Below are 22566 nucleotides of genomic sequence, written 5' to 3' on the forward strand. Positions count from 1 at the left end.
GGGTCATTTCATGTTTCATGTGTATCTGAGTTATTGGCATTCAAGCAGGCAGAGATCCGTCTGGTATGACGTAGCACTATGATAAAGTCGCTCTCACTACACTGGAAGTTAATAGGACTATGACTTTTTGATCGCGAAAACATCGGCCAGTATCTCTCGAATGAGCCATTGATCATATTTTTTTGATATTCCTAGCTCGAGAAATGTGTAATGTAACGGAGGGTATAGCACATTTTCCCTATTTGTCTGCCTCTTTAGTCCAGGGTGCATGGTGCCGTTGCCAGAGATATTATAGAAAGGAGATAGGAATCCAATGAATCAAGGAACGTATAACGTCCCACCCAGCAGACTGTCGACCAATCGCGTTCACGTTGTCATGCTGCGTTACGTGGTTGCTAAGCTAATCATCACGCAATCCCTTCTCAAAACCAGCAACTGAGTTAGGAAGGACGCTTGTAGTTTTGTAGTGACTGGGTGTTTTGATACACCATCCAAAGTGTAATTTAATAACTTCACCATGCTCAAAGGGATTGTGAAATGTGCCTATTTTCCTCGAAATTACGTAATGTCACGATTCCAAAGCCATACGATATTACAGATAGCAAGATCATTATCTCACATCTAGGAAAATATTTGTAATGTTGTACTTCTTGTTGACGAAATTTGTGCTAATGCTGGGTTTTTGAGCTAGCGCCCGATGGAAGGAGAACGCTTCTTGTCCCAGAATCACCCAGAATGCACCGTGCGGCCCATTGACGTAGCATGGGCAACATTTCCCATCTCCTCAAAAGTCTATCTGCCGTTGCGAATGTTAGACTCCACTCTGGGAGGCACATCGATCTGCAGGTTGAACATGTTGAGATTGTAGACTCCTAAATTGATAGTGCAGTTTGTTTAGGCGGTTACATGCTGATCTTTTCTTTGGTATTAGGGGATGTACCTGATAGGCCTATCTGGCTTATATGATTATGATGGTCATACTGCTTCTTGACAGTGTCATAAAGTGTATTAAAGTGACACAGGATGATCAGGATATGCAAAAAAAATAATAAAACATGTCTGTAAAGAATTCATTACAATAACAACAAAGGACTTAAGAAACAATCTTTCAAACGAAAGGCAGGGAAAAAACACATTTTAATAAAAGTGGGTTTTGGCACTCTTATGTAGGTGTCATAACTCCCGAGTGGCGCAGTGGTCTAAGGCTGTGCCACTAGAGATCCTGGTTCGAGTCCAGGCTCTGTCGCAGCCGGCCGCAACCGGAAGACCCATGGGCAGCGCACAATTGATCCAGCGTCGTCCAAGGTAGGGGAGGGTTTGGCCGGCAGGGATGTGGGTTAAAAAAAATAAATAAAAAAAAAGTATGCATTCACTAACTGTAAGTCGCTCTGGATAAGAGCGTCTGCTAAATGACTGAAATGTAAATAACTAGCCATAAAATAACACAATATATGTCACAACAGTTGTAAATATATGGGTCATGACAGTGTTATGACAAGTTATGTCAGCTGTTATGACATGGTTATGATCATGCTATAATGTGTTATGACGCTGGATGTCAAGTAAAGTGTTACCAAATTCACTGCTCGACTGAGGGACTTTACAGATAATTGTATGTGTGGGGTACAGAGATGAGGTAGTCATTCAAAAATCATGTTAAACATTATTATTGCACACAGAGTGAGTCCATGCAACTTATTATGTGACTTGTTAAGCAACTTTTTACTAAACTTATTTAGGCTAGTCATAACAAAGGGATTGATTACTTACTGATGTTTTATTAATTTGTAAAACATTTCTAAAAACATACTTCCACTTTGACATTATGGCGTATTGTGTGTAGGCCAGTGACAAAAACTTCTAAATGTAATCCCTTTTTAATTCAGGCTGTAACACAACAAAATGTGTAAAAGGTCAAGGGGTATGAATACTTTCTGAAGGCACTGTAATGGGGATCCTAATAAACTAAACAGTAATGGGGGGGATGAATAATGTAGGAGATTGCCTGGGGGCATATCAGCCACTGCACAGCAACTGCTCTCCAGATCAAGGATGCAGGCATTTTGTATACAGTTAGTTTGAACCAGGCAAGTAATTTCCATGTAAATTCACAACACAAAGCACAGGACAATTTGTGTTTTAGCCGAGTATCGTAGCGCAGTGGCAATGAGAGACAGAACGAGAGTAAGATCAAGTGAGAGAGTGATTCTTTCTGTTCCCGGAATATCCAGAGCATCTGGTCGACAACGTTTGGTGGGTGGGGGGGGGGGGGGGGGTGATTCGGTCTGGGCATTCCTGCCGTTGTCTTGCAGCCACAGAGGTTAAGCACCTCTATCTCCGGTCTGTTCTGATGGAGCTGGACCGAAAAGCATCGGGCGGACAGGGCATCGATGACGGAGCCGAAAGAGCTGAGGCTGGGCTGACTGGAGTGTCTTCTCTCACACTTCATCCCTTTGGCAGTTTGTTGAAAAGGAGCCTGTGGGATCGGAGAGGCTCTGATAGCCAGCCGGCTTGTGTCAACAGAGGGCCTCAGAGTCATTAGGGATAATGTGCCGCTTCGGATCGCAGAGGCTCTGTGGAACAGGTGGTCCCAGGGTCACCCCTTCCTCCTTCCTCTGCTGTGTGGGGCTCCAACCCCTCCCTCCCCACCCTCTCACTCCTCCCTCCATCCCTCGCCACACATGGGAAAGGTTATTTGGACAATTGGCAGTGATTAGCTCTTGATTTGGGTTTCTCTCCATTTGATCAGGCGCCACGCTAGGGAAAGCAGCGTGACAGAGGGCCCAGCTGTAGCCGGCCCACGGCTGAAATTGGGTGCAGAGAACCAGAAGGGCGGTAGGGAGGGAAGAACAGAAGAGGCATAAGGGAGGAGGATGGAAGGGAGGGAGGGTAGGGAGGAGAGCTCTGTGGTCCTTTCCATCTTGGCTTTTTGAGTTATGGATTTGGGCCACTGGCAGGGAGAATGAATGCCCCTGTTATTCCAGGTGTGGGCCCTAAGGCCTAAGAGTACCTTCTAAAATGTGCTCTTTACTCGAAAGAACCCGCGGCCTCAGCCCCTCTACCTCTCCTGGGTGGTGGACTGCAAACAAGAAATCCCCAGCACTGCTCAACCACTGATGGCCCCGTGCCCCACCTGCCTGGCTTTGTCCATGCATTTTTCTCACGGTAACGGCTGTTCCATCCAGGCCTTTCGCTCTGGGTGTTCAGCCAAAACCCACTTCTCTGGCTGCTTTTCCATGCCCATATATCAGGCTAATGGTTCTGGAGAGCTACAGATCCAGCCAACTGAATAAAACACAGATTAAGCACACTCCCAAATCCAACTGCTCTCGGTGCATATAATTAGAACCTCTGTGGCCATTGTTGTTATTGATTCTCTTTTTTCTTTTGGCCATGTTTGAAGTAGTAGAGGAAGTTGTAGCAGTTGAGTGTGAGGAGAGCGTAGCTTGCTTTGGCGTTTCCAAACATCACTCAGGCAGTGTGTACCGACCTCCAATCAGCAGCTACGATATGGCACACTCTCAAGAATGCGTCAGTTGGCGGCACTGTGCTTGCTTTAGAGATACGGGGAGTCTAGGCTGCTGGGGCTGTTTCATAGTGCGTGTGACCCCGCAAATCCTGGCTCGGGAACCGGCACGGCTTAGCACAACACAAGGACTCAAATCAAACAACATTTTTATTTCTGCATTTCGCAAGTGTCTAGTTAGCATCAACTGCAAACTTTGGTTTCGAATCGCAACGTTCTGGCATCATGATTTGTTGAGAGAGTTGTCTGTCTGAAGAGGAATCATCCCAGATTAATTTTCTTCCTTATTGAAGTTGCCAAAAGAGTCCGTCATTGAAACCAGATTCTAGTCACTATTGCCTAGGGTCGGGTTTTCAAGACTAATCTCTGCTACACACACATGCAGAGTGAGATACTGATGAGGGAAAATAACTTGGGCGGCTGAGAGGTGCTTAAAAAACTCCTCATTTTCTGAAAACTGCAGAGGCTCATTTCTGAGGTTTCAGTTTAACATGAACTTGGGGTACAAGGTGATGGGCCAAGGGAGGATGCCATTGTGGTGAGGTGGAGCGGGTTGGGGTGGGAGTGGGACATGGGTGGAGGAGGTGTGGGTTCAGCAGACCGGAGAAGGAACAAAACACCAGAGGGGGACCCGGGTGTCACAGACTGCAGCGCCAGATGACCTTTGTGAAAATGTTCCTACCCGCCTGTGCCTGAAACAGTGGCTGGCTAATTAAAGTTTCATTGGCATTGGATTTTCATTGGCACAGCAGACCTCGGGCAACCTTGGGGGCACTTAGACAATGCGGACCAAGGCGACTGGCAAAAAGTCAGGGGAGAGAAATGCTGAGGGAAGAGTGTGTAGGAGAAAGTGAAGTGAAGCATCCACTAGAGGACAGTGAGGCAGTAATGGTGTATGTCCAATGTTCCAATAACCGCCAATAGTAATGTTTTGACGTACAATAGCTAGAAACCGCAGAATGATATTTGAATTGAAACCCACAAACATGCCTCATGGCCAGGTACTTTACTTAAGTTCCGACAATGCCCTTCTGAAAAACATTCTGCCTCAAATTCAAGATCATATTGAATTGAACATTTTATTGAAACTGTCTACAGTAAGATTGTACAAAAGGGGACTGACTATGTGGCTAAGAGATATGCAATGTCAAAACGCTGAGTGCCTCCATTGTCTTATCGTGTTTGCTCTTTGAATTTTGATGGGTCAATATCAAGACATGCGGGACTTCTGACATAGTAGGAGCATTACCAAATACTGGACAGAGCGTTCCAATTCCAAAAGATCATAAAATAATTGGTAGCATTTGACTGGGATATTTCTGGAAAGATGGGCAAGAAAAGGTTACGCAACTGGCAGACTTCGCTTTTAGCCTGTATTTCACAATTTGCAGTCTTTATTAATGAGGAATTTATTGGAGCTGAACAAAGCTGTTAGTGTGTGTGTGTGAGGGGCTGTGTGTGTGAGTGTGTGAGTGTGTTTGTGTCTGTGTGTCTGTGGGTTGCAGCTTGATGAGGTCCTGGTCCGTGGTTCCTGGGGGAGGCAGTCCAATCTACATTTTATTAGGGCTTTATTGAGCTTTGTGTAGGGGTGTGTGTGTGTGTGTGTGTGTGTGTGTGTGTGTGTGTACATTCATACTCATGTGTGTTTTTGTATCACACACACACTTGGCAGAGCTTTTATGATTAACCGTGTCTGTTTCTTTTATACATTCACAGTTTGTGGAGTTTTAATAAGGGTGTGTGTGTGTGTGTGTGTGTGTCAGCAGGTGTGCATGTGTGTTTATATACTGTGTGTGTGTGTGCCACACTCACGGTTGGCAGAGCTTGATGAGATCCTGGTCCGTGGTCCCCGGGGGCAGGCCTCGAATGTACAGGTTAGTTTTACTCAGCTGCTCGGATCCGCCGTGACTGCAGCTGTTGTGGCTGGGGCTGGGTGGAGCCATGGGGTGGAGGGGTGGAGCATAGGGCTGCTGCAGGAATAGAGAAGTATATTTGAGTATGTAAAACACATACAGTATGTATGTGTCAGTTGCGATATGTAGGTATCTTTCACATGGAGTGGGGGGGGGGGGAGCATAGATGCAGGAAGAGAGAAGAAAGGAAGGGTTAGGGCTAAATATATATTTTTATATGTAATGTGAGTAACTCACACATCTTTGATGGAACCCAACAGACAGGAAATGAAGTGGTGGTGTATATCATTCCGGACTTCATTTGCTCCTAAACCTCTACGGCATACAGGACAGTACTGATCTGGTTTGCAAACATCACTGTGTCATGAGTGAGTTGGTATCATGAAAAATAAAAATAAATAAATGTATGTACTCACTCTGGATAAGAGTGTCTGCAAAATTACTAAAATGTAAATCATAAGAATGGCCTTTCTGGTGGTTAACTGTTATAGAAGCGTCATCTCAAAATGATGTGTTGAGAGATGTTGGAGTGACATTTTCCTCCCCGACTTCATACTACCGAGTCCAGAGGCATTCTCAAAACAATTTGCACCTCTACAGGTGAGATGGTTTTAATGAGACTTTCAGCATCTGAACCGTTCAACAATTCCCTTTCCCTGTGTGTCAACAAACCTCATCGCTACAGTGCATCGCTCCCTTTCCATGATATATTCCTTCTTTCTCCCCATCTAGTATACACTACATCCCTTTCCTCTGTCTCTCCCTTCTCTCTTCACCCCTCACTTTGTTTTTCCCTCTTTCCCTCCCCCCTCGTGTCCCTCCCACTGTGGATTTATGGTGTGAGAGTCAGGGCTCCCTGCTCACAGCCCATTTATATCTCTATTCCATGGATGCTGCGCCCTGTTAAAGCGTGAGTGAGAGAGTATAGCTTAAATGCCACCAGCAGCTCTAGTTAACCACGTTAACCCCCTAGCATCCCTGGAGAGACACTGCACACTGGGATATGGAAGACCTCCTACCCCAAGATAACACGCACTCACACACACACTCCCCGGCCCGTGAAGTATGGCTGATTTGATGCGCAATTTTGAGTGTTCTCGGGCAGTGTGTCGCCTCTTCCGACAATGAGCCGAGGCCCCTGGAGCGTGAAGGGAGCCTACGTCTATCAATGGGAGGCCAATTATCATGCTGGGCTAACTGGAACTGACGGCCAGCCACTCTCTCACTCGAGTAGTGAGTACACACAATGTGCTTAATCGCTGTCGAGCTACAGCATATTGTATGGAGAGAGAGAGAGAGAGAGAGAGAGAGAGACCTGGTGGTAGTACACAGTCCATTTAGGAAGGAGACTGGACATTGACTGGACTGGTGATTTTAGTAGGGGTTATTTAGAGTCAGTTTGCATAAAAACATCCGGTGGTCAAGACACTTTTCTCCTTAACCATATATCACTCTCTTGCTGGGATACTTTCATACTTTGACCTGTCATTTCATTGTCTTGAATTACACCATATTAGCTAATGTAAGTGCTTATAAACTGCATATAAACTATCACTCCTCCTCAAAGCAAGGTCAAATTATCCTACACATACTTTGTGTGTTATAACATTTAAAATAAAGTGCCCCCAGTACATTTTTACGCACACCAAATGAATATTAAAATCCGAGCCTTGACTAAGCTCTGAGCTCTCTCCCCCCATCCCCTCTGCTGTACTTTAGATTACCCACACTAAACGCACTGGGTGACACACAATTTACGTGCAAATTCACTGCAGCACACTGGCGATACAGTATTGGTCCCTATTGAAGGTGAGGTGAAAGAGTCTATACTGGCCAGTATATTGTGCAGTGCCGCATTCCTCCCTCCACTCCAGACTTGGCTTGCATCCTGGGTTTTGGAATTCACGTGTCCCGCCCTATCGATTTGCTTTCATTTTTAAGGTCAGAAACTGAAATCTTACACAATGAGGCATGGCGGGTCAACCCCGGCTCATTACTTACAGTGCTGGGAAAGAGGGAGGTTATCCAAGGGAAAAGAAAAGGCTCTCAGAAGCCCAGGGAGGAGAAATGAGAAGGTGCTAGAGGTCCCCGAGGAGCTGTGTAAGAGTGTGTGTGAGGCTTTGTGTATGAGTGTGTGTGTGGGAATGTGTGTGAGAGTTTGTGTATGTGTGTGTGTGTGTGATACGATCAAGTGAAGGGTCGAGTGTGTGTGTGTGTGTGTGTGTGTGTGTGCGCGTGTGTGCTGCATGCAAGTCTGAGTATGTGAGTGAACACCGACCAGCATGTGTGGTTGACAGTCTGTGTATCCCTTTCCTCTCACTCTTTCTCTCTCTTTCTCTCTCTTCTCCTCTCGAGGTTAATAAACATATTTGTTCCTCTTCCGGATGGTCCGTCACTGATATTTACCCTTAGCCTGCTCTCCCTGTCAGTCTGTGAGACGTGCAAAAAAAAAAAACAGCCCCCCAGAAATATAGAAACATCTCCCTCACATGTCTGGCTGATGGGAATTGAATACAGCACTTGACAAAGAGGATCTCTGATGCCTTGCTGGCTGCCTTCAGTAAGAGGAGATGGTTATGACACTTCAAAACCTCCAGGTGGTAAATGAGACAAACCTCCCGTTTCCTCTCCACCCCCCGTCGCTACAGAGGCATGTCAGGGATTTAAATATGCCGTAGCTGTATTTCAGATGGGCAGAATGGTTTACACAGGGCCAATTTACTGAGCTAGCAGGGGCTCTGCCGCCACCGTGACACACTGGAGAATGTTTATGAGTGTATGAACCGAGGATGATAAATATATCGTATCGTATATAGGGCTGCGGCGGGCTGTACAGTGTATATACACACGGCGACAGCGCACACAATTCTTCTGACTGGAGCAAGGGAAAAGCTGTCAGGGGAGTGTTTGTGTAAGCGTGTATGTGTTAGTACGTGTGTGTGTATGTTAGTACGTGTGTGTGTGTGTTAGTACGTGTGTGTGTGTGTTAGTACGTGTGAGTGTGTGTGTGTGTGTGCGTGCATGTGTGAGTGTGGAATCCAATCCACTGCAGATTGCCAGTCCAAGCAAAAGCTATTCCAACCAAGGCTTGATTTTTTTTTTTATCATTAGGCTAAAGTAAAAAAAAAATTATACAAAAATAAATAGCAAGAAAACACTCATCTTATACTGGACCGTCCTCCTGCTTATTCTGTAATCCAAACAAAGCAAACTCACGCAAAGAGGTGAATATGGACATCCACCCGGCACTATACAGAGCCTGCATAGGCGATATCATATCCACACCAGTATGTTTCTGGTATGAACACTTAGCAGATATGAGGTCCATAGAAAGGGGGAGAGTAGGCTACAGTAGTTGGTATGGGGCCTGTGTTTGCCCTCTCTGCCTGCCTGTGAGTGGATAAAAGGCCCAGAGCTGTAGCCTACAGGGATCCACAGCAGCAGTCACCGAGCCGGCTGAGAACTGGCCGAGGACCAACCACACTGCAGCCATGGTGTCAATATCAGAGCGCCAGCCCCCTCAAGCCTACTTTTATTTATTTATTTATTTATTTCACCTTTATTTAACCAGGTAAGCCAGTTGAGAACAAGTTCTCATTTACAACTGCGACCTGGTCAAGATAAAGCAAAGCAGTGTGATAAAAACAACAACAACAACACAGAGTTACATATGGAATAAACAAAACGTACAGTCAATAACACAATAGAAAATCTATATACAGTGTGTGGAAATGTAGTAAGTTATTGAGGTAAGGCAATAAATTGGCCATAGTGCAAAATAATTACAATTTAGTATTAACACTGGAATGATAGATGTGCAGAAGATGATGTGCAAATAGAGATACTGGGGTGCAAATGAGCAAAATAAATAACAATATGGGGATGAGGAAGTTGGGTGGGATAATTACAGATGGGCTGTGTACAGGTGCAGTGATCGGTAAGCTCTGCTCTGACAACTGATGCTTAAAGTTAGTGAGGGAGATAAGTGTCTCCAGCTTCAGAGATTTTTGCAGTTCGTTCCAGTCATTGGCAGCAGAGACCTGGAAGGAATGGAGGCCAAAGGAGGTGTTGGCTTTGGGGATGACCAGTGAGATATATAGTCCCCTGTAGCTCAGTTGGTAGAGCATGGCGCTTGCAACGCCAGGGTTGTGGGTTCGTTTCCCACGGGGGGCCAGTATGAAAAATGTATGCACTCACTAACTGTAAGTCGCTCTGGATAAGAGTGTCTGCTAAATGACTAAAATGTAAATATACCTGCTGGAGCGCATACTACGGGTGGGTGTTGCTATGGTAACCACTAAGATAAGGCAGGGATTTGCCTAGCAGTGATTTATAGATGACCTGGAGCCAGTGGGTTTGGCGACGAATATGTAGTGAGGGCCAGCCAACGAGAGCGTACAGGTCACAACGGTGGGTAGTATATGGGGCTTTGGTGACAAAACGGATGGCACTGTGATAGACAAATCCAATTTGCTGAGTAGAGTGTTGGAGGCTATTTTGTAAATGACATTGCGAAGTCAAGGTTCAAGATTTAACTTTGGATTGGAGATGCTTAATGTGAGTCTGAAAGGAGAGTTTACGGTCTAACCAGACATCTAGGTATTTGTAGTTGTCCACATATTCTAAGTCAGACCCGCCGAGAGTAGTGATTTTAGTCGGGCAGGCGGGTGCAAGCAGCGTTCGATTGAAGAGCATGCATTTAGTTTTACTAGCGTTTAAGAGCAGTTGGAGGCTACGGAAGAAGTGCTGTATGGCATTGAAGCTCGTTTGGAGGTTTGTTAACACAGTGTCCAATGAAGGGCCAGATGTATACAAAATGGTGTCGTCTGCGTAGAGGTGGATCTGACAGTCACCAGCAGCAAGAGCGACATCATTGATATATAGAGAGAATAGAGTCGGCCCGAGAATTGAACCCTGTGGCACCCCCATAGAGACTGCCAGAGGTCCAGACAACAGGCCCTCCGATTTGACACATTGAACTCTATCTGAGAAGTAGTTGGTGAACCAGGCGAGGCAGTCATTTGTGAAACCAAGGCTATTTAGTCTGCCAATAAGAATGCGGTGATTGACAGAGTCGAAAGCCTTGGCCAGGTCGATGAAGACGGCTACACAGTACTGTTTATCGATCGAGGTTATAATATCTTTTAGGACCTTGAGCATGGCCGAGGTGCACCCATGACCAGCTCGGAAACCAGACTGCATAGCTTGGAGGGAGCTATGACACTGTGTGTGTGTGTGTGGGTGGGTGTGTGAGACAGAATATAAATTAGTGTGTATATAGGTGTGAGTGAGCATGTGCGAGGATGACTATGCAAGTGCGAAGTGCTGGGTGAATACCTTTATACAGTGTTATGTGCTAGTATGTGTGCTTGTGTTAAGCTTCACTGCGAAAGCCCAGCTACACTACAAAAACATAAGCAATTCATTTGTAGTGATGGGGGAAAAAATCTATACAGTTAAATATCGCAATATATCGATACTTTGACTCCATATATATATATATATATATATATATATATATATATATATATATATATATTTGTCTAGGTAGCGTTAGCTAGCACTAGTCGGCTGTACCTGTGCCAAAACTCTGGTATTGTTAATCCTATAGCTTGTTCTATAGTTTGTTCTCCATCATCTTTTAAATAGTGAGCCAACATGTTTTCAGCACTTTTCTTTCCATGACTGATCAAAACTAATTTAGTAATGCTCTCTGCGACAGACATACCTTGCAAAAGCATTCATACCCCTTGGATTTCTTCACATTTTATTGTGTTACAATGTGGAATTAAATTAAAATTGATTTAATTGTAATTTTGGTCAACAATCTACACAAAATACTCTGTAATGTCAAAGTGGAAGAATTATTATAATAATTAAAAAAAGATTGATAGAAATTAAATAACTAAAATATAGTTGTTGCATAAGTATTCAGCTCCCTGAGTCAAAACATGTTATAAACACATTTGGCAGTGATTACAGCTGTGCGTCTTCTTGGGTAAGTCTCTAAGAGCTTTACGCACCTGGATTTTGCAATATTACCCCATTATTATTTTCATAATTCTTCAAACTCTGTCAAGATGTTGGATATCATGGCAAGACATTTTCATGTCTTGCCATAGATTTTCAAGCAGATTTAAGACAAAACTGTAACTTGGCCACTCATGAATATTCACTGTCTTCTTGGTAAGGAACTCCAGTGTAGATTTGGCCTTGTGTTGTAGGTTATTGTCCTGCTGAAAGTTGAATTCCTCTCTCAGTGTCTGGTGTAAAGCAGACTGAAGGAGGTATTCCTCTAGGATTTTGCCTGTGCTTACCTCCATCTCGTTTATTTTTATCCTGAAAAACTCCCCAGTATTTGCTGAGGTCAAGCATACCCATACCACAATACAGCCATCACCATGCTTGAAAATAAGGAGGCAGTTACTCAGTGATGTGTTGTGTTTGCCCCAAACATAAGGCTTTGCATTTAGGCCAAAAAGTGTATTCCTTTGCCGTGTTTTTTTGTATTTTTGTATATTTGTATTCTTCTTTTCACTCTGTCATTTAAGTCATTATTGTGGAGTCACTACAATGTTGTTGATCCATCCTCAGTTTTCTCACATCACAGCCATTTAACTCTGTAACTGTTTTTAAATCACCAATGGCCTCATGGTAACATCCCTGAGCAGTTTCATTCATGTCCTGTAGCTCAGTTCAGAAGGATGACTGTATCTTTGATGTGTCTGGGTGATTTAGTACATAATCCACAGCATAATTATCAACTTGACCATGCTCAATGTCTGATTTGTTATTGTTACCCATCTACCAATCACTGCCCTTCTTCATGAGGCTTTCAAAAATCTCCCTGGTCTTTATAGTTGAATCTGTGCTTGAAATTCAATACTTAACTGAGGGACCTGACATATGTTGTATGGATGGGGGACAGAGGAAGGGTTAGTCATTAAAAAATAATGTCAACCCCTATTATTTCACACAGAGTGAGCTCATGTAACTTATGTGATTTGTTAGGCCAAATTGTACTCCTTAACTAATTTAGGGAGGTTTTCCAATGCCTCGCAAAGAATGGCACCTATTGGTAGATAAAAATAAATAAAAAAATAAGATGACTTTGAATATCCCTTTGAGCATGGTGAAGTTATTAATTATACTTTGGATTGTGTATCAATACACCCAGTCACTACAAAGATACAGGCATCCTTCCTAACTCAGTTCCCGGAGAGGAAGGAAACCGCTCAGGAATTTTACCATGAGGCCAAAGGTGACTTTAAAACTTTAAAACTGAGGATGGATAAACAACATTGTAGTTACTCCACAATAATAACCTAATTGACAGAGTGAAAAGAAGGAAGCCTGTACAGAATAAGGACAGGCAAAAATTCAGTCTTTCAACCAGACACTGGGAGATTAATTTACCTTTCAGCAGGACAATAACCTAAAACACAAGGCCAAATCTACGCTGGAGTTGCTTACCAAGAAGACAGTGAATGTTCCTGAGTGGCCGAGTTACAGTTTTAACTTAAATCTTCTTGAAAATCTATGGCAAGACCCGAAAATGGTTGTCTAGCAATGATCAACAGCCAATTTGACAGAGCTTGAAGAATTTTGAAAATATTAATGTGCAAATATTGTACAATCCAGGTGTGCAAAGCTCTTAGAGACTTACCCAGAAAGACTCACAGCTGTAATCATTGCCAAAGGTGATTCTAAACAGGGGTGTGAATACTTATGTAAATGAGATATTTCTGTATTTCATTTTCTAAAATTACCAAAAATGTCTAAAAACATGTTTTCACTTTGTCATTATGAGGTATTGTGTGTAGATGGGTAAGAAAATAATACATTTTATCCATTTTTAATTCAGGCTATAACACAAAATGTGGAATAAGTCAAGGGGTATGAATAATTTCTGAAGGCACTAGAAGTATCGTGATATCATAATATCAAATTCCTAGCCCTATTAATTTGTGCTGCAAATCTCAGTTATGATGACTCACAAGACAAGCTGAATAATAATGTATACAGCCAGTATCTTTACAGCAAGTATATATCTGCCTAACACAAATCCCCATCCTCAAAGGGTGACTCAAAACCTAAACCTTAAGCATGTGTTCTTAAACCACTGTGTCTTCAAGCAGAAAGATACAGTGTGTCCTGCCATCCACTTCCCTTGTCTCTCTTTCCTGTGGTAAACCCATAGCCAAAGGAGTGAATAGGAAATCATCTTCCACTGCCCTAGGGACTGATGCTAAAGCCAATGTCTCCTATTAGGAAGCTAGGCAGACAAAGAGATCTCTATGGACGGATGGAGCGAGAGAGAGAGCGAGAGTGAGCGAGAGAGAGATAAAGAGAGAAAGAAATAGAGAGAAATAGAGCTCGATAGACAAAAAAAAGAGCGAGAGATCGAGAGACAAAGAAAAAGAGAGAGAGATGGGAAGAACAAGTTGCAGCAGTGCCTCCTTCCGACATCCCACTGGACTTCCGGTTAGCCTGGGGGCCTTCCATCCAGAGAAACAAAACAAAAGCGGGACTGGAATCTGGGATGCAGCAGCACAGCAGAGCAGCCCGAGCAGCAGCCACAGAGGACACCAGGCTATTTTTAAACATGTTGATTGGTCTAGCTAAGGTTTCTGTCGGTCTGAGGGTGAAGAAGACGGAGCGGCAGGCTTTAGTGCGAGAGACAGAGCTGGATATTGTGTTCTCTTTGTCAGGGCGCGTGCCTTTATATAGAAACCAAGGGGTTTAAATATAGTCTGTCTTGGCCCCCGGGGGAGGGAAAGTATGCAGAGCATGCCGTCGGTATGACAGAGCTGGAAGAGCTGAACGTTGTAAATCTATCGCGTAAGTCTCACTGCATTCAAGAGCAAACTTTGCAAAGGACATTGTGATTGACTTTGATTGTTGCTTTAATTATATAGTTTTATATTTTTAATACATTATACTGTATTATCATTTTTATTTAGTGACAGATAGCAATTTATTGGGGGGGGGGGGGGGGGGTCCAAAATAGGAGAGGGTAGTGAATCTTTTCCCAGGTTTACATTCGCAGGTTTTACTACATAATTTATTCCATCCTAGCCACATTTCCTCTTCTGCTTGCATGTGCCTCCCCTATATCAAGGTGTTTTGGTACTTCCCTTATGCACTACGCTTTTCCGTGTGCTAACTTTTACTATACCTCAAGTCAATATAGTCTACCAGTCTAACGGTCTATCCTGCCCTCTATCCACCATTCATAGTGACAATAGTGGTAGGTGGATCGTTTGTCCAGATCTGCAATAGGCAAACTAGCAATCATATCACACATAAAAACTTTCAAAGCTGCATACATTTTTTATATGAATCGACAAGAACAAATAGGAATAGCTGATAGGCAGTGGAGAGGCCAAGTGCATCATTGCGCATGAAAGAACAGTGAAGACATGAGACACACAGCTCACAAATCTCCCCTATTGATCTTGTTTAGGGACAATACAGTTATCCTACCTAGAATAGCCTACAACACCACAATGCAATGAATAATTTGATTATTGTTTTCAAGTGAGTACAACATTCTACTCTAGGCTGCTGTGAAAATGTCATTTGAATAACGGCGCAAAAGCCCTGTGATTTGAATGTTTCATTTGATTTGGATCAGTTGTGGGTCTACTCAACAGTTTATAAGGTCTAGAAAGTTCCAGTAACAGGCCAGTCTGGCTGTATTTTTACTTCTGATACTGAATGCGCTGTCTGTTGCAGATCATCATTCTCCCAAGTCGTCCTATAATAATGTGGCCACATATGCTCCCGGCAGGCCCAGTTATTCAGGAAAGATTAACACACACTCTGCCTCCTCTCCAATCCAACCGACTATTCCTCCCTCACCTAGAACCTAACGCTTCAATATAGCCTAAATATTTATCGTTTAACTTTTTTAATGTATTACCTTTTTATATGTGTCATAAACACAACCAGTCACAATGTTTTAATCTGATTAGGTTACTTCAAAAGTCTCCTGTAGGCATGTACACGTTCATCCAAAATATAATTTCAGCATCCTCAACATTTCTTGACATTAACCAGGTTTCCATCCAACCTTTTTATACGAGTAAACAAGCCTACATGTCTGATAAAAAAATGTCACCACATCATGGGAAAGCATGCAGTTTATTAGGCTACAGATGAATGAAGTTATGATGAACTTCACAGAGTGGTGACAGTGCACAGTGATGAGGTTGATGCTCTTTTCAATATATATCGAGGGTCTTATTCTGGTGACATGATATGATCGATGCTTGGCTGCCATTTGACAAATAATCTTGCACTTTTGTCCATAATAATCTCATCATGTAGTAGGCTATACCTGCACTGTATCTGCAAGCTGTTGGCTAGAGCGCACGTACCAATACCAGAGTGGGCACATTTGCTATACCTACGCAACATTTTGACAAAACCATCAGTAGGCCTAGAATTACAATTTTTATGGAAACCCGTTTAACATGGAATTTTTTATTCGGTCCGTGGGAATTTTACCTAAAAATATTTTTTTATGTGCACTATGTATTTACACACAGACTTTTTATCTGCAACAAGTCCGTTTTATGGAAACACAACTCTGATGGTAAAAAACCCCAGGGTTTCCCTTAGCTGGCAATTGCCAGCATTTGGCCTATAAAACAATTGTAATAAAAATTGTAGTGGGCCAAATGGTCCAGGAGAGGCTGTCCATCATAGCCTACACCCCGAATTCACGCTTCAGCACCATTCTCTCACACCTTGCCGGCATGTGTGCCTGCTGCTGAGGAGAGAGAGAGAGCGACAAAGGAACTGTTGATTGTGAAGATGGATCCTGAAAAAGGCCTTTTTCATTTAAGTAAAACAAAGGTTAGAGGAAAAAGAGTATGCCTATAGTGAAAAGCCTACAAGGGGAATTTAATATAAGTTATTTTTAACTGAGTGCTCCATATTTACTTTAACCTTTACTGCAGTGGGCTAAATCAGGGTCACACAGAGTGTTTCTTGATAGTCTTAAACAAACTTACTTTGAAACCAAAGTATACACCTCACACACATGGTTATGGGCAAAAAAACGAATACACGTCAGATATAGAGTTGAAATGTATTCCATGTTTAGTTTGCATCCCAATATTGCACTTTATACATCACAAAAGACTGAAATATAACAAAACCGTTTGACAAAGAAACACCGGCTGTTCGGCAGGTTTTTTGAAATAATGTTGATTTAATTATTAAATTATGAAAACATATTAATACAATTCCACCCATGAGGCCACTAGGTCATTTGACTGCAGGAAAGGGCAACGATAGGTTATAAGTAGGTCTGTTGTAAAATAAATAACATTAGCCTGTCATTTGTTGGGTATGGTAGCCACTTGCCTTTATTGGTAAAATGTTGTGAAGGTTTAAACCAGTTTGCAAGTGTTTTGTTTCATTCTGTTGAGCCATTTTCTTTGGCCAAATTAAGTTCCAACTGTAATGCTGTGTTTGCCGCAATATAATAGCATGCTTACATTTTCTCTATAAACAATGGGTTAACTTACCTTTGATATTACCCTAATACAGTTTAGAAACTTTTGTGAAGGTTTGGTGTGGTGTGGTTATTATTAAACTTTAGCTACTCCGACAGTTCAACTTGAGGTGAGGATGAATGTTTCAGGCCTTCCAGAGTTACTACTATAACCTAACAATATAAAGCTTATCTTTATACAAAAAATATGGATCGAAAATTTACGAATTAGCCTTCTTCTGTACATCTAAATCTGTATAGCAGACACAGTAGCCATCTGACATAAAGAAATGCATGTTGGTGGCATATCTCTATTTCTCTCTCTATCTCTCTGGGGCTAGGACTAAGCTTCTCTTCCTTTATATAGGCTATATATTTTTTCAATATTAATATCATACAGCGGACACCTAAGCCTATAGGCCGATGCATGCAATGCCCTGATGCATTTAGAGCTCAAATCTCCGACAGCTGAACCATGAGGTGGACAATTATTGTTTTTGGGAAGTAGCCTAAAAAACAAACAAAGAATTGGCTATAAAGTTGTGCATATGCTACAAATCTAAACACTAGGAATAGTGTTTTTGTAATTTGTTATAGGCTGTTTTTAAGGACACATAAATTAGGCTTATTTGGCCAGTATCTCTCGTTTATTGATGGCACTGGGTGTGCCAAGTCGGATCTGAATGCATATTGATGTCTGGTAAATTTCTCAAATGTCCGGTAAATTTAAATCTTCCTGGTCATGTTGTCCCCCACCAAATTTTCCTAAAGGAAACCCTGAAATGTGCATCTTGTTTTTATGCAGATTTTATAATATTTAGAAAATCTGACGACAATTGAATAGAAACCTATAGACACCCCAGCCAAGTGCGCTAGTCGAGTGTCACTTTGATTATGCCTGCACATCATGGTTCACCAGCAGCCCCAAACATCTAAAGAATAAGCTACAGACTAGAGTTGAATATTTTCCTGGTATTTTACAAATGTTCCATCCCTAGAATAATCACTTTTCTCCCGGGTAACCCGGTATTTCCCTCACAAACCGTAAGTGTCATTCTAAAGCATATAAAGCATACTACTACAGTGGGGAGAACAAGTATTTGATAGAATGCAGATTTTGCAGGTTTTCCTACTTACAAAGCATGTAGAGGTCTGTAATTTTTATCATAGGTACACTTCAACTGTGTAGTTCTGGGCTGATCCCTCATCTTCCTCATGATCATTGATGCCCCACGAGGTGAGATCTTGCATGGAGCCCCAGACCGAGGGTGATTGACCGTCATCTTGAACTTCTTCCATTTTCTAATAATTGCGCCAACAGTTGTTGCCTTCTCACCAAGCTGCTTGCCTATTGTCCTGTAGCCCATCCCAGCCTTGTGCAGGTCTACAATTTTATCCCTGATGTCCTTACACAGCTATCTGGTCTTGGCCATTGTGGAGAGGTTGGAGTCTGTTTGATTGAGTGTGTGGACAGGTGTCTTTTATACAGGTAACGAGTTCAAACAGGTGCAGTTAATACAGGTAATGAGTGGAGAACAGGAGGGCTTCTTAAAGAAAAACTAACAGGTCTGTGAGAGCCGGAATTCTTACTGGTTGGTAGGTGATCAAATACTTATGTCATGCAATAAAATGCAAATTAATTACTTAAAAATCATACAATGTGATTTTCCGGATTTTTGTTTTAGGTTCCGTCTCTCACAGTTGAAGTGTACCTATGATAGCAATTACAGACCTCTACATGCTTTGTAAGTAGGAAAACCTGCAAAATCGAAAGTGTATCAAATACTTGTTCTCCCCACTGTATGTCTGGATTTGATTAGAGCTTTGATTGGCATGAAAATTCAAGTCTAATGCTACCTGAGCCTGATGAGCCATACATTAAATACATTTTATGAGCCCAAGCCCAAAAAAGCCCAAATTATTTTGCCGTTATCAATACATAGCCTATAGGCTACCGCACATTACACATGACAGAAAAACAAAAGCCTGAAGATGTAGCTATGCTCTCTTGGGTAAGTAAATGAAACAAGCTCCAGTAAGCTAATCTTTTTGAGTGTGGACTGTATTACAGTATTGTACTATACAGTATTATATGGACTGGAATTACGCACCTCTTTTAAACCATGAAGCTTGGAGAGAACATGTGATGCTGGTGCAGGACATGCGGCCTACAAAGTTACAATTATAAGCTAGCGAATTTGATTTTAATTTTGAAATATATTTTACAATTAGTAGGCTGACGCATGCATACCTTTCATCATATTTCCCCTTATGCCTCTTTTTGTCTTTATTATTCAACAGTTAAATGAACTAAGTTTTGTTGTCCTATCGTCATCATTGTAATGACATCCTTGAATAATATAGGACTAGAATAAGATGCAGACAGCTTCTTTTTTTCTTCACTAAGATTGAATGGTTACGGGTCTGAACAAATAACCGCTATAGCCTACTGTCATCCCACTTCTTTCAAACTTTCTTGCCCGTGGAGCTTGCATCCCTCTTCGTATAGTCTATTAGTATAACAAATGCACACAAAAAAATCCAGCATGCTATTCTAGTCTTGCTTTTTCTGGGAGTCCAAAAGCTGAGTGTACAAAACATTAAGGACACCTGCTCTTTCCATGACATAGACTGACCAGGTGAATCCAGGGGAAAGCTATGATCCCCTATTGATGTCAATTTTTAAACCTTGAGACAATTGAGACATGGATTGTATATGTGCGCCATTCAGAGGGTGAATGGATTGAAGTGCCTTTGAATGGGGTATGGTAGTAGATGCCAGGCGCACCAGGTTGTGTCAAGAACTGCAACGCTGCTGGGATTTTCATGCTCAACAGTTTCCCGTGTGTATCAAGAATGTCCCACCACCCAAAGGACATCCAGCCAACTTGACACAACTGAGGGAAGCATTGGAGTCAACATGGACCAGCATCCCTGGACAAAAGTTATAAATTATATGGGTACATTATTTCAGAGTATGTGTATATGAGTACAAGATAGACAGGTGCATGAGGAACAAGACATTTACAGTAGAGGGCGTTCATGGAACCTACATAACCACTCCTACACTGTCTACGTTTAAACAGGTCCTTGGACAACCATAAACCTCCATCGCAACAGACATTAATAGTCAACTGGTGTTTAAGAGACATTTTAATGCTGAGGCGTGTTAGTGGGAGTGATTTACGTTTTCAGGGGAATAACTAAAAGGGCAGAGAGTGTCGTGACCTGAGCCAAAGTACAACTCGACGGGCATAAATATTTGGGCTGATTTGTCATCATTACAGTTACAGCCGACTCGCCCGCGAGCGTGGGAGGAGAGTCTGCCGAGACAGAAGGTTCCAGAATTCCGTCGCCTCCAAAACTCTCGAAGCTAGTTCTCCCCGAGCTCTTTAACCTGTTGTTAAGAAATGGTCACAACACTCACAATCATATTAGTGCAAACACAATACGAAAACAAATTGTCTACCGGTTTATTAAGGCTATTTTGATTTTCATTCCTGTGCATTTACATCCAATTGAAACGGACTATATACGGAACAGTTGGTTTTATTCAATTGGTTTATTCAATTTACTTCTAGTTACCGTAGCTTGGGTACTCTCTGCTGCGTTTTAATATATTGTGACTGATATGATAAGTAGGTAGCTCTCTGTTCGATTCTCCACAGTGTGCAGACTGAATGGGGTGGAGATTTTTGTGCAGATTGAATGGAGATTTCTGCTGTGAAGTAAAGCTGCAGTGTTGCTGGGAGAGCAGGGGTCTCGTCTCCTCCTCTCTCTCTCTCTTCCGCTCTCTCTCTAATTGGGAGTCACATTCTTCAAACACAAACAGAGGCGAGGGTGGGGGCGCGGCCCACTCCTGTGTGACCTCTCTCTCCCACTCTCTAGCCCTTACTCCCTCTTTTTCTCTCTCTCCCTCTCAGACGTCTGTCTGCCAATCCAGTCATGCACATGAGCCTGGCAACGTGCCCAACCTGCGCTGCTGCAGTCACACAAAGAATACACACAGACACAGACTGTGTTATCACACACACACATTGTGCTATCAGAAACACACACACAACTTTCATGCACATGAGCACGTAGACATGCACATGTCCTAATAGGTGATAGACAATGCACTTCATGCATTAAAGTACAACATATACCTCCTCACGTATAACATCTCCTCTCCCATACACATGCATCCGCTCACACAGGCAGATATACACAGAGCACTTATAGCTGCCAGTTCTATCCAGCTCCATTGGCTGCAGGCAGAGTAACTGGGCTTGGCCTGGCCTGGGTGGAGGAGAGTTATTGCTGATGTGCAGGGAGGGCTGGGAGGAGAGGGGAGGGGGCCGCTCCCGACAGAGCAAATTTACGTCTCTCCTACAGAAGGTCAACTGTGCTCAAATTCATAAATAAGGGGGTAATTGGCGCAAGAGTGGTGGCCAAGCTCAAAGGTCACCGCCGCCTTGTCCCAGAGTTACTGACCAATGGGGGAGGCACACTCACAAATATATGCACTGTGTCACACACACACAAGAACCCACACAAACAAACACACACCCAGACCCAGACCCAGACACACACACACACACTGACACAAGTGCACACACATCTATTGTATAGTTGTATATATAGTTGAATTTGAATTGTATGAATTATACAGTCCCATGCTCATCTTGCCATTTGTTTTACCATTTGCCTCATAGCCCAGGATATGCTATATACAGACTATGCAAGAGCCGGATCCACTCCCTTATCAAGCATTCCAAACACTCCCTATGCTATGGGACTGTGTGTGGCTATACAAACCACAATATAGCTGAATCTATTTGCGTGTGTGGGTGTGTGTGTGTGTACGTATCTGTGTCTGTCTCTGTGTGTGTGTGTGTTTATACGTACACACCTCTCTCTGTGTGTACAGGACGTGCCCAGGCATACTGGTGTGTAAAGCAAGATAGATAGAATGCGATAAAAGGGGCCTAGCTGTCTGGTGTGTGTGTGTAGCCCATGTGTAACAAGCCCCTCTCTCTAATTAGGGCAGCGTGAGCCTGTGAGGAGGAATTCCGATCCGCAACACTGCCTTTTCTCTGGCAGCCTCACTCACACATGCGTAGTACAGAGTGTGTGTGTGTGCACCCTAACACACATGAATGCATGCAGATCCCCAACACCTGTCTTGATTATGCAATCTTTCTTTTTAACATCTAAAACAGCCATACCATCTCTGGAATGCCACTTTAGGCCCCCAGGGAATCTATTCCATGAGGCATCAATGACAAAAGCCAGACTGGATACTGGCACCAAGTGCCAGGCAATGCTATGGTAGATATGCACAAATGATGACAAACCAACAGGGAAACGATGACTGTTTCATTGTCTTTTATGGACTATTTTACTGCATTCCTCTAATAGGAATGGACATGTTATGAATGGTACTATTTGCTAAAAGGTATGGATTCCTCTTCTAAACAAAAACAGACTAAGGTGCCCTCAAGTGGGCAGAATAGCAATATAGACTCACACCTGTGAGATATCGCTAACATCGCTAAGAATTCAAATGAATGTTTTTTTTAAAGCATGCAAATGTCAAATAAACGACTTAAACTCCTAAACTGTAGTTTCAACTCAAC

General features: G+C 42.7%; 1 protein-coding gene across 1 annotated transcript in view; it reads right to left on the reverse strand.

The window, feature by feature from the left end:
• Window positions 1-22566, reverse strand: part of LOC311107076 (RNA-binding motif, single-stranded-interacting protein 3-like) — a 241620-nt gene that overhangs the window by 175787 nt on the left and 43267 nt on the right. Inside the window, exon 2 of the mRNA XM_084149535.1 lies at window positions 5339-5496. Within this exon, the coding sequence (XP_084005661.1) occupies window positions 5339-5496 (158 nt within the window). The remainder of the gene's footprint in view (window positions 1-5338; window positions 5497-22566) is intronic.

Source organism: Coregonus lavaretus (genome assembly GCF_964263955.1).
Source record: "Coregonus lavaretus genome assembly, chromosome: 3".
In the NCBI taxonomy this organism is placed as follows: domain Eukaryota; kingdom Metazoa; phylum Chordata; class Actinopteri; order Salmoniformes; family Salmonidae; genus Coregonus; species Coregonus lavaretus.